Consider the following 13,435-nt stretch of genomic DNA (forward strand, 5'->3'; position numbering starts at 1 on the left):
ATACACAGTAAAATTTATGTAAAAAAAGATTTCAAAGACTTCCTACAAAAAGGTAAACTGTCTTACTGGCTTTTTAGTATTCATCCCATGTTGAAATGATAACAATTTGGATATATTTGATTAAGTAAACCATTGGTAAAATTAACTTTACTTTTTACTTTTTAAATGTGGCTATGAGACTATTAAAAATCACATATGTGGCTTACATTTTATTTCTTTTACATCATTTTCTAAACAGTGCAAAACAGATTTAGGAATAATGTAGATTTCAAATATTTTTGTTTATATTATTATATAGCCTTTTAGACCATATTATTATACAGGCATTTAGGTTTACCATTAACTTCATGACAAATATTTTTGATCATCTCTTTGATTAAATCTGTCTTCTAGGATTTATTAATTTTTTAAAGACTAATTTAACTACATTAATTTTCCATGTTATAGGAAAAGGAAAAAATTGCTTGTAAATCTTTTTATAGCCAACCATTGACTAGTAAAATGTTCTTCTGGGTTGGTAAAAACCCAAATACTTGTTGTACTGGGTAAATATATTTACTTTCAGCTGTTTAATGAAGTGAGAGGCCTTGAGTTTTGTTTGGTAAAGATGACCTTTCAATATGCAGTTTCATTGGGCCACTATTTGATCCAAAAAGGTGGGGGTTTTCCTCTCTCAAGAATTGTTTATGACTGCTAATTTTATTGAGCTCATAATCCCAGAGGCAGTTAGTGCTCTTTATGTTATAATTATTTGGTGGGTGTTAAGTGAGGAAAAAAAAAATTGGTGTTGTTTTGTTCTCTGGGTTACTGTGTAACACCAGTGACCTGTGATTTGGAAAAACAGTAGCAGAAAATATTACTGGAGGTTCCTATAGTATTTTTTTGCTAATTTTCAGACATAGTTTTATGTATGAACAAATGGGTATAAATTCTGTGTATGACAGGGAGCCTTTTAGACACGTTTTCAGAGAAACCTAGATGTTTTGAGGCAGAAAGTTTCCTTGGAGAAGAAACCAAGAACTGTATATTGTTTGATTATTGCTAAAGATTAATATTAATTTATACACTAAGATTCTGTATAAAAGAAACTGAGCTGAGAATTTTTGAGGGTGGATAAAGTATTTAGTTTAACATGGTTTTAAATCAAATGAGTATATGTTCCATTTCCCTCATGTAACTCCTTTGCCTTACATAGCTATATTAAACACACTTGTATTTGTATGTATATATGCATATTTACTTATTTGAGTAGTGTCTTACTGTAAGATTTTTGTAGCTTGCTTTTTCATAATTTAATGTCTTAGTCTGCCCTTCCTCCTTTCCTCCCTTTCTCTTCTCCCTTTTCCTGTTCCTCTTGCCCCCTTCCTCAGTCTACCTCTTTCAATTTTAAAAGATCCCTGTCTCATTCTTTTAAACTTCTGCATAGAATTTAATAGTATGAGTTCAATTTTTCTTTCTCTTCCTTTTTTGGATATTGTATTGTTGATGTGAGTCTGTTTGTGCTTCATTACTTTATGAATTGGAAGTTCACAAAGAATATGACCACTTTAAAAGGAGTAGTGTTTCTTGAAGCTATGTAGCATTTTTAAGAGTGTAGCTTATCTACCTGTATTATGAGTAATAGCACAGGGTTTATTTTCATAAAGCTATGCTCTGAGCACAGTGTTTTTATTAGGGTCCTTCTGCCCCAACCATTTTCCTTTTCCTTTTGACTCCTATTTATCTTATAGGTCAAAACACTCCTGAAAAATTAAAAAAACAAAACAAAGCCATGGGCTACTATTAAGTTAGCTTTTTCTTTTCCAGTTTTCAGTTTCTCCTTAATTTTTTTCTAGAATCAACTAACTGTATTACATTTTTATCTTCTTAGTTTCTGGTCTGATTCCAGGTTTTGTATCCTTTGTTTTTTTAATATTAAATTTCAATACTTAAAATTTTTTAAAAAATTAAAATTTAAATATTGCATATATTTTCAATTCTAAATAATAATGACAAATAATAATTATTTGTCAGTTACAAAGTGATGTTTGGATATATATGCACACATAAATATATACATTGTGGAATGATCAATACATTTATTTAATAATATTAAATTATTACTAATTTATTTATTAAATAAAAGTGATGTATACACTGTATACATAATTGTATTCTGGATTAAAGTACACTATTAAAGTCTATTGGTGGACCTGGGGTTGTGGCTCAGTGGTAGAGTGCTCACCTAGCAAGTCCAAGTCCCTGTGTTTGATCCTCAGCACCACATAAAAATAAATAAAATAAAGGTATTGTATCCAACTACAAATAAAAAGTAAATATTTTTTTAAAAGTCTATTGGGGAGATAATACTTTTACATAAAAGTTATGGGGGGAAAATTAACAGTGATAGAAATATCTTGGAAGGATTTTCAGGCATGAGTGAGCTAACTTAAATTTTGGAAGTTCAGGAAATATTTCCTGGAGGAGAGGGAATTTGAGCTAAGTGTGAAAAGTTTTGGTAAGATTTGACATGGAAATTTAGTATTGTGTATGTATACTAGAAAGAATAATACATAGTTTATAAATTAGTAGTTCTATTTTATAGTTTTTTCCATTATACATTTTGAGAGTCTAATTTAAAATTTTAGTTCATAAACTTTCACAGATTTATATCAGATTAGATTGTTACTTGTATTTTAATTACAGTTATCTTTTACATAGGAACCTATTATTTTATTTGAAATTCGTGTCTCCAGACTGAAAGACGGGGAATTTTAAATACTATGTATGTCGATCTATAACTTTTTTCAAGTGCTTTTTAATGCCTTCATGGAATAAAATAGAATTTATTGTATAGCCCATTTTTCATATTTATCTAATTTTATCTTTGAAACTACCTAGTATTAAGGCTGATTGAGGAAATATGTTCTTAGAGAAGCAATTTTTAATCTAAGGTTGCACAAGTTTCACGGTGGAAGAATCTAGTGGATCTTCGAATGTCCCTCATCTACTTACATTTTTTCTGTAATCTGATTTCACATCTTCTGCATATATTGTTGTTGTTTTTCTGTGTGATGCTGGAGATTGAATCCAGGGTCTTGAGCGTGTTAGGTAAGCTTTCTACTACTGAGCTATGACCCAAGACCACCTCTATATATTTGATAGATTTATCTTTTAATTTCTTTCTTAATCATTGGCAAAATTATTAAGCTTGTTTTAAGGGACAGAGTTTTTTTTTTGTACTGTAGGTTAAACCCAGGGGTGCTTTACCACTGAGCCACATCCTCTGTCCTTGTATTTTTTATTTTGGGACAGGATCTTGCTAAGTTCTTAGGACCTTGCTAAGTTGCAATCCTCTTGTCTCAGCCTCCCTAGTTGCTGGGATTACAGGCATGTGCCACAGTGCCTGGCTGTCTTTATCAAAGTTAACATGCAGGTGATTTATACTTTGCCTTAATACCGAGCCCAGCACTGTTCCCTTCCTCCTCTTGTGTGTGGGGAGTTGCATTGCAGAATCGCTGCCTTAACTCTGGCCAGTAAGGGTTCCTTCTGTTGTTTGTTTTGAAGACTTTGAATTGTAAGACGTTTTGGGTCATGTACTTTGGCCAGATGTTCAGGTGTGCTCCCTCTTTTTACATTTTCTGTGAGATCCAGTGGGCTTGATACCTGTGTGGTGGATAACATCATATTTCAAGCTTATACAATTTTTTGTTATTATTCCTTAACTACCTTACAAGACTCCACAAATTATAAAAAGTTTTTAAAAAGTATAATGGATTCCGTTTGATTCTAAGAGGATTCATTGGTAATGAATCATGAGATCTGGTTTCTTGATTAAAGATGAACAGTCTCAGAAGTTTTATTACAGTGATATGTACAGAATGTTTCACCACATAAACAGACAAAGAAGTTATGTATAGTTTCTCTTCTACTTAATTAATGAATTCTTACTAGTGGCTGGACAAATGTATGAACCTTTCTCTAGCTCCAAAACCAAAAGGACAATTTAGGATTTTAACTCAAAGAAGTATTGAAAAGGAACTTCATAGACACAGGCTTTAAATGTCTAGGTCCTCTTTTTCGTTTTTGAGTTGTTGCTGAGTAAATTATTGTTAATTTCTGTGATGAGATCTCTCCATTAATTTGGTTTTGATGTGTTCCAGACCAAAGGAAAGAAAGTCAGAATTAGGATATTCAGAGATCCATTTGGAAAGGTCATATTCTCAGCAGTATGAACTCCAGATGAGATTTTTTTTCTTTTTGGTTTGTAAATAGATTTTCATATGGACCTGCACATTATTCTCTTTTTCTTTTATTTGTTATCTTTCTAAATAAATGAATGTATCTAATTCCAAGTGGCAAAGCAATCTTCTCTTCCAGGCAGTTCCTCTGCTGTGTGTTGGATAATGCTAGTTTACTTGGTTGTTGTTACCACATTTGAGTTTATGTTGTCTTTAATGAAAATAAATGGTGTTTTCATAAGGAAACAGATATCCTGGAGGGAAGTTTTAAGTGTTCAGTTGCCCATGATTTTTACCTAGTTCTCAGAAATTTGACTTAGATTTATTTATCATTATTTTATTGTAAGTTTCTGGGGGAGATGAGAACATAGTTTGCCTTTGGCTTCTGACAAAGCAGAAACAAATTTAGGTTTGTTAGCAAATGGTAAATGTGAAAAAAGAGGAATGTTTCATCTCTACACAATGTGTTGGATTGTCAAATATTGATTTTATGTGAGGATGGTAACAGCAACACCTGTTAAATGACTGTGTCTTTGCAAGCAGCTGGTTGCATCCTTGGCCTTTTCTGCCTTTTTTCTCCATAATATATTGGTGTAACCCTGGAATACTGAGGTCTAAGGAGCTCTAAGACAATCTGTTCAACAGTCATCGTGTGTGTAGACAGTAGGACTGCTCTTTCTTCAGATTTTCTGGTTTCATCAAAGTCACATGACAGGATCCTTCAGATATTCGTGACAGAGTGTACTCTAGTTGTGAAACCCTTATATTTGTCACAAATATCACTTTTCTTAGAATCATGAATTTCCTTTTGTTGTTAATCACTCCCACAACTGTAAGGAGTGTGGGAAAGAACACAAATCAGGAGGCATTGAAGAAGTGTCAAAGCAAGAGAGTTGTCCTTGAGAATTGTCTCTTCTTTTCTCATTCCCCAGAATTCCTCCTACTTTCCAAGGGGTCTGGAGAGCTACTTATTTTGTGGGACTTGTATGTAATTTTTGCTTAATATAGAGAAAATATACTTGAAATTTCACTTCCATGATTTTTTCTTGGAGATCCATGTGTGATTTACTTTCTTATTGAAAAATTATGAAAATGTTTATAAAACTGTGTCTGTTTTTTGGGACCTGTAGCTTGAAGACATTTGTTAAGTTTAAACCCATGTATTCAGAGAGTAGCTCTTTGCTTTTCATTCTTGTAAAGGTTACTAGCAGGGGAGGCTCATGAAGAAGCCCTCCTTTAAGCTGGTGTAAGACCTAGAATGTTAGGACTAATGAAAAAGAACTGATGCATTCTGCTTTTTTTTTTTTTAAACTGTTGTCATCAGTTTTTTGAACCTTGAAATTTTGGCTTGATCTTTTAACAGCTGCGTAAGTCCATTGACTGGTTAGACCATAATTTATTTAAACCTTTCCCCAGTTTTGATTATTTTGATTGCCTACACTGTTCATGTTCCTAATAGTGTGCCTGGGGATCAAACCCAGGGCTTGTGCATGCTAGGCAAGTGCTCTACACTTGGGCTACATTCGCATCCCTGATGAATATATTTGTAATATATATTTTTCCACACCTCTAAATCTCCAAGAATACTACACTAAAGGATATGAATTAATTTAAGGTTAAAGATGTGTTCTTCCAAGTTACTTTCTAGAAGTCATACTAATTTACATTTTCATAGCTCATCACATTTTCATAAATGTTGAGCATAACAGTAAAAAAAAGTTTATATGATTATTCAGAGTCACAAAATTATAGAGGAGAAGTTTTTTTTTCCCTCTCCTAGTACCGGGAGTTTGAAGCCAGGGCTCACTTATGTTAGGTGAGCACTCTAACCACTAGGTTACATCCTCAGCCCTGACATGGATATCTTTTTAAAAAATATTTTTAAAATTGTGGATGGACACCATACCTTTATTTTGTTTTATTTGTTTTTATGTGGCACTGAGTATAAAAGCAGTTTCTCACCACATGCAAGGCAAGCACTCTACCACTGAGCCACAACCCCAGTCCCATGGATATCTTTATATCAATAAATATGGATCTACATTAAGATATTTTATTGCTGCATAGAATTCCATCACATGGTTGAACTTTTGAATAGGTATTTAGGCTATTTGTTTTCCCATATTATAAACAATACTCATTCCTCTCTCAATCTCTACTGCCATTATTACTGTGAGGCCATTTTGCTCGCCTATCTTATATTAGTCCCCTAATTTCTTCATCTTTTCTTGCCCATAGTCTGTTCTCATAGTAGTTGACCTTACCCACTCAGTTCTGGTGTTTTCTGTCATACTACTTATGAGCAAGTTGAGGTGTAGTTGAAATGGAATGTTAGTGTTTTGGATTTTATTTTTTTGGTGGTACTGGAGATTGAACTCAGGAGCACTCTACCACTGGGCTATATCCCCAGCCTTTCTAAAAATTTTATTTTGAGATAGGGTCTTGCTAAATTGCTGAGGCTGGTCTAGAACATGCGATCCTACCGCCTCAGTCTCCCAAATAGCTGGGATTATAGGTGTGTGCCACTGTGCCCAGCTGTTCTTGGCGTATTTAATGTGGGTGTAAAGCTAGAATAGCCACTGTCATTTCACAGACAATTTAATTTTTGTTTCTTCTCCATTAAGGGACTCCCTCCTGCCTCCCCCCTCCCTCCTGTGGTTGTTGAACTTAAAGCAAATAAATATGTGCTGAGGATGTGGCTCAGTGGTAGAGTGCTTGCCTGCATGCATGAAACATATAAACATGATTAAACTTAAGATTAGAAGTCTTATCTTACATACACTGGTTATGCTTTTAATTTGGCAGGTATTGCCTAAGGTGATGTTTTGATTTTCTGTACTTGGAAGGTTCTAGTCTGCCTTCCCTTGCTCCTTTCCCCTTTCCTTTTTTCCTCCCACTCCCCTCCTTTTTCTTCCTGCCCTTTTTTTCTTCCTTTCTTTATTAAAGCCAGGATATAAGCGATGCTCTTCTTGGTTTAAATTTTTAAGGCTATTTTGCATATTTTTTTGGCTTGCTAAGTAGGATATAGTCACATACCGCATAACAGAATGTTTTAATGATAAACAGCATATACAACAGGGGCCCCATAGATTATAATGGAGCTGAAAAATTCTTATTACCTGGTGACATTGCACCTGATTTAAGGTCGTGGTGTACAGCTGGCCTAGTTGGTCTAAGTTACATGTTGTAAAGTTTATAATTTCAATTTTATATATTTATAGAAAGTAAGGCTAAATCTACTCCCCTCTTCCCTTTTAACATAGCATTGATAACTTTCATTTTTTGGTGGGAACCAATTAGGAATAGCCCAGCTCCTGGATCATATGGCCTTAACAAATATTGGTAGTCAAAAGAGTGAGCCCTTCAGAGGAAGTAAGACCCACTCATGTGGTTTTGCATACTGAGTTTATAAAGGAAACCTTCCCGTTCCCTCGACCTAATCTTCATGGTCATCTTTTAGATTTTTTAAAAAAATTTCTTTTGTTAATAGACCAAATTGAAAAGCCTTTTCTTTTGTGAGTCACTGAACCAAATAAAAATTTGTTGAGGACCCTTTGAAGTACATTTTTAGGGTTTCTAGCTATCTAAGCCTTATGAATATATAGAAATTCTTTTGTTGTGCTAGGGATGGAACCCATGGCCTTGTACATGCTAAGCAAGTGCTTGATCACTGAGCTATATACCCAGTCCTAAAAAGACACTTAAGACCAATTTTTAATGGGAATTTTTAAAAAAATATAAAATATAGCAAAATTTTAAAGTCTTAAATGAATGGTTAGATATTGGTAAGATAGTACACCTTTAATATATAGCTGGAATTTGACAACTCCTCACCATGTCTGCAAACCCACTGTACACAGCATCTTGTTTGGAGCTACCATAGCTTCCTAAGTTATCTCCTTGCTTTCCTTTCAACCTTGTACAGTGTCTTCTCCAAAGGATGTGACTTAAGTTGGAATTCTCTGCTTGGAGTTCTGTAATTGATTCTCATTTTATAGTAAAATCTGAAATTCTTTGTGTGACCTAGAAAGTCCTGCAGGATTTGACTTCTCTCTCTTTCACCTGGATTCTTGCAGCACATACCCTCTTATTGTGCTGTGGCCACATTGACCTCAAAGCACACTTACTTTAAGCTTTTGCACTTGTAGTTTTCATTGTCTGAGCCTTCTTGCTGGTAGTATCTGTATTTTAGGGTTCTGTGAAAGTTCGCTTATCAGAGAGACTTTCCCCGATTACTCTCTAAAAGAGCATCCTTCATCACTTTTCTTTTTTTTTTTTTTTTTAATTTAAAATGTTTTTCATTGGTGGGGAGTGAACCCAGGGCTTCACATGTGCTAGGTAAGTACTCTACCATTGATCTACACCCCATTTCTGTTTTTTCTTCATAGCACATATAACTCAACAGTACATATTTGTTATCTGTTTTCGCTTGTAGACTTGAAGTTGCATGAGCGCAGGTTTTTTGTTTTTGTTTTTTTAATTCACTCTTGTATCATCAGTACCTGGCGTATAATGGGTGTTCAGTAAATATTTGTGTAGTTGGGTTGGTGTATTACAGGCCTGGCAGTGGTAAATGCAGGGGGGTGACTGTTGAATTCAGGAGATGGAAAGGAAAAAGAATTATTAGCATCCCAAAGCTTTTTTGTACTTTTTCTAAAGCTGGTAGAAGTAGTTGCCTTATATAATTTAGAAATTGATATTTATCAAAATATATTTGGTTATATTCCATGTAAGATGAAGATGACGACTTTATGTGTAAGAAAGCAGCCTCTAAATCAAAAGAAAATGGAAGATCTACAAATAGTTATCTTGGAACATCAAACATGAAAAAGAATGAAGAAAACATTAAGACCAAGAATAAGCCTTTATCACCAATAAAACTTACACCAACCTCAGTGCTTGATTATTTTGGAACTGGAAGTGTCCAAAGATCCGATAAGAAGATGGTAGCAAGCAAAAGAAAACAAGTGAGTGTTCCACATGCAAGAAAGAATTTTCAGATGATATAGCCATGTACTGATGTTAATAAGAGGAAAAAATAGGATGTTATAAATGGGTCAGCATGTTTTATTAATGAAGACAATTTTCCTGTGATTAGGATAAAATGTGTTGCCCTCATTTTAGAGGACAAAGAAATAAGATACTACATAATTTTTCTTTATACTTCAAAACAGGAAAAAGGTATGAAGACTATTAGAAAAAGTTATAGTTCTTAGAATTTAAATTGTTTTCTCATAATACAAACTCATTTTACTTGTGACTTCAACCAGACAAAATTAGATAATAGATTTGTTCCCAAATGAAGTCATAAATACATCCCTTATGAATATGCTATATTTGACCTTCTCTACTGGAGTTAGATTCATCTTTTTCTGGCTGTATAGAAATTATAACTTAGTCAAAGCAGCCTCCTGAGTTAAATTAACCTGCCCAGTAGTGTGTGTTTGTTGATTTCATGTTAGTGCTACCATGGGACAATGTGATCATTCTTATGTTGATTTGCCAGTAAAGTTGACATTTTGGCTGGTGTGGGTTACAACTATTACTGATATACTTATCTCACTGGTGTGTTTAATTAGCTATTATAGTCAAGAAAAAACACCTTATTTTTAACTTGTTTTATGCTGATACTGTTTAATTTTCTTTGAAATATAGCCTTCACAGAATACAAATGATTCCATATTAAACGATGAAGTCATTGCCAAGCAATTGCAACTTGATGAAGATGCAGAGGTATTGGCATTTTACTTAGGTATCATTAATAACTTGATGTTTTGATGTGCCGTAGCTAAGCAAACAGTCAAGAAAGTTCTAGTTTAGTTTTGAATTGAGCTTTATTGGAGATTATGTGTAAAGTAAGTTAAAATCTAACATACGAAACTCTAAATATCTATAAAAGATAAATTATGAGACCAAGGGATAATTTTACTTTAAGATTTATCTTTAGAGTTTTTTTTTTTTTTGGTCTGGGGGATTGAATTCAAGGGCACTTGACCACTGAGCCACATCCCCAGCCCTTTTTTGTGTTTTATTTAGAGATAGGGTCTCATTGAGTTTTTTTTTTTTTTTTTTTAAAGAGAGAGTGAGAGGGGAGAGAGAGGGGGGGGGAGGGAGGGAGGGAGGGAGGGAGGGGAAAGAATTTTTAATATTTATTTTTTAATTCTCGGCGGACACAACATCTTTGTTGGTATGTGGTGCTGAGGATCGAACCCGGGCCGCACGCATGCCAGGCGAACGCGCTACCGCTTGAGCCACATCCCCAGCCCCTCATTGAGTTCTTTAGTGCCTTGTTTTTGTTGAGGCTGGCTTTGAACTCGTGATCCTCCTGCCTCAGCCTCCCAAGTCACTGGGATTAGAGGCATATGCCACTGCCCGACTTTTAAGAGTTCTTTAGTGGGAAGCTCCTTTAATATATTTAAAATAACTTAATTTGCTCATATCTCCTATTTTTACTGTGAGCAATCTCATCCATTCCTGTGTTTGTAATTATTATTTATATGCTGATGACCCCTAAATCTGTCTCCAGTACAGAGTTCTCTTTTGACCTCCAAACACTTATATTCATTCAGCATTTATTAGGCATTTACTCTGTGCTTTCAAATACAAAAGAACACAAGCATCTCAGTATGTTGATTGTTTTTACAGCTGGAGAGGCAATTGCATGAAGATGAAGAGTTTGCCAGAACGTTAGCCATGTTGGATGAGGAACCCAAGACCAAAAAGGTGCATTATAATGGGCTGTTTGCATTCTGAATATACACTATAGATCAGTGTTATGTATATTCTAGGCTCTGGAGATATAGCCATGAGTGACTTTTCCAGAAAGAAGCTAAATTTTTATAATTTATAAAAATGTTTTTGGAGAAACTCATTGGAAAATTTGTTCTTCCTAAAAGAAGAGTGCAAGAACACAAAAATCCAGAATCTTTACAGGGGGCTTTTATGTATTTGTTCAGGGAATAATGCTGATAGGACATAAATTTAGTAACTTTAATTTTAATCACTGTCATTTCAGCAATCTTAATTTTGCTGTTTTTAAGCTGACTTTAAATCTATATTAGGGCAATCTTAAAAAATAATCAGTATATTTTTGGCATCAAAAAAAATTTTTTTTTTTTTAAAGTAAGAATCAGTGCTGTTGTCCTTGTTGGCCTCAAACTCACAATCCCCCTGCCTTAACCTCCTCAGTGGCTGGGACTATTCATGATGTTTTCTTTTTCTTTTAAAAGCACTGGATCTTTAATAAATTAGCTTTATTTCTAATCAATCACATTTTGGTTTTATTTTTGATGAATCGGTATAATTGTCAGTACCAATATCTGACTGTTTGCCAGGCACAGAGGGCACGCCTGTAATCTCAGTGGCTTGGGAGACTGAGGCAGAGGGACTGCAAGTTCAAAGCTAGCTTCAGCAACCTAGTGTGAGGTCTTAAGTAACTTATTTGAGACTCTGTCTCAAAATAAAAAAATAAAATAAAAGGACTGAGGGTGTGGCTCAGTTATTAAGTGACCCTGGGCTCCATCCCTGGTACAAAAAGAAAGAAAGGAAAGCCTTATACATAAAGATATTCAAATTATAACAAATACTATATTATCCCATTTATAAAATGAAATTTTGAGGGAGCAGTGGAGATATTGGATATTTTTCTCTTTTGAGAAAGTGCTTTTTAATTTTTCTTTAAGCTTTAGTGTGTTTTCACTTTATTTTGGTTTACATTTTAGTTTTGAACTGCATAATACAGTTTGAGAGTTGAAATAAAAGAAGCAAACGTAAGCTTCCATTTCCAGTTTGGCAGGTTGTTATGTAACGCAATAATGTTTTATAGATGTATTTTTACAGTCTTTCATCTGTTTCCTTATCTTCATTTTATCTGTAAAATGAGGTTAGAAAACATGCTTCATTTGCTGTAGAAATGTTGTAGTTAAATGAATGACAGTTTACTGTAGTGTTTTCCTAGTTTGGAAGGTGACCCTTGAATTTAAAAGTAAAACTTTAATTCACAATGAATTTTGTGGTAATAATGTTCCTATATTTGTCACACTTGACACTTTTCAAATCTGTTTAGGCCCAAAAGAACACTGAAGAGGGAGAAACGTTTTCATCTGCCCAAGCCAATTTAAGTAAACCAGAAAAACATAAATATCCTCATAAAGGTAATACTAGCAGAAGAAAGTAAGAATGCTTATCTTTGTAGAAGAGAATTCTTAGAATTCTCTTAAACATTTTGATAATTGTATTAGGTAGACATTATTTCATGAAACTATTACAGATGCTCCTGGACTTATGGTGGGGTTACATCCCAATTAACTTAGAGTTGAAAATATCATAACTTGAAAATGCATTTAATACACCCCATTTTCCAAAAGTATAGCTCAGCAACAAAGTACACTGTATTTTATAGCTGCTTCCTCTTGAGGAAGTATCTTATTGCATATTTCTAACTCAGGGAAAGCTCAAAATTCAAAATTTCAGGTACATTTTCTACTGAATGCATATTGCTTTTGCACAGAGTAAAGCTGAAAAATCAGTTGAATCATCATAGGTCAGGGATCATCTGTATTTTGAGAGCTCTTTGGATACTAGCTGGTGGAGTATGCCTATCTGCTCTAAGACTGTTATGATAAATGTGTTATGGCTCTTGGCTTCCTGTTAATTTCCAATATATTACATGTGGACTTCAGTATATGAAGACAACTAAATGCTTTGAGCTTTTCATGTTATAGTTTTAGAGTTGACTTACAGTTGTCCAGGTCATCTGAAGGTCTTCTACTGATTGTTTTGGGGTTTATTCTTTAATGGCCTTGATATCAAGCCAACTGCTAGTGTAACCATCTTTCTTTATTAGTGGAGGATTGGTTTCAGGACCCCTGAGGATACCAAAATCCGTGGATGCTGAAGTTCCTTATATATAAAAGAATAGGATTTCATATAACTTATGCACAGCCTCCTGTATACTTTAAATAATCTCTAGATTACTTAACACAAGAGGAATGCTACATAATTATACAGTGTTGTTTAGAGAATAATTACAAGAAAATATCTGTACGCATTCTGTACAATTTTTTTAAAAAAATGCTTTTCTTAGTGTATTATAGTTATGCATAATAGTTGTTCATTTTGATATAATCATACATTGCATGTAATTTAAATTGCTCCATTTCAGTCCCTTGGGCCACCTCTTGCCTCCTCCTTTCCCCCATTTCCCTCCTCTATTC

The 13,435-nt window shown here is 34.1% G+C and overlaps 1 protein-coding gene across 3 annotated transcripts in view; it reads left to right on the top strand.

The window, feature by feature from the left end:
- Rfc1 (replication factor C subunit 1) overlaps positions 1 to 13,435 on the top strand; it is a 108,910-nt gene that overhangs the window by 27,584 nt on the left and 67,891 nt on the right. For all 3 annotated transcript variants that reach the window (XR_003300626.2, XM_077803521.1, XM_026387384.2), the window contains 4 exons: positions 8,955 to 9,187; positions 9,876 to 9,953; positions 10,866 to 10,943; positions 12,286 to 12,373. Coding sequence is in view for 2 of the 3 variants with exons in the window: in XM_077803521.1 (XP_077659647.1) it covers positions 8,955 to 9,187; positions 9,876 to 9,953; positions 10,866 to 10,943; positions 12,286 to 12,373 (477 nt within the window). In the remaining variant the exon portion in view is untranslated. The remainder of the gene's footprint in view (positions 1 to 8,954; positions 9,188 to 9,875; positions 9,954 to 10,865; positions 10,944 to 12,285; positions 12,374 to 13,435) is intronic.

The sequence above is a fragment of the Urocitellus parryii genome, chromosome 10, assembly GCF_045843805.1.
Source record: "Urocitellus parryii isolate mUroPar1 chromosome 10, mUroPar1.hap1, whole genome shotgun sequence".
In the NCBI taxonomy this organism is placed as follows: Eukaryota; Metazoa; Chordata; class Mammalia; order Rodentia; family Sciuridae; genus Urocitellus; species Urocitellus parryii.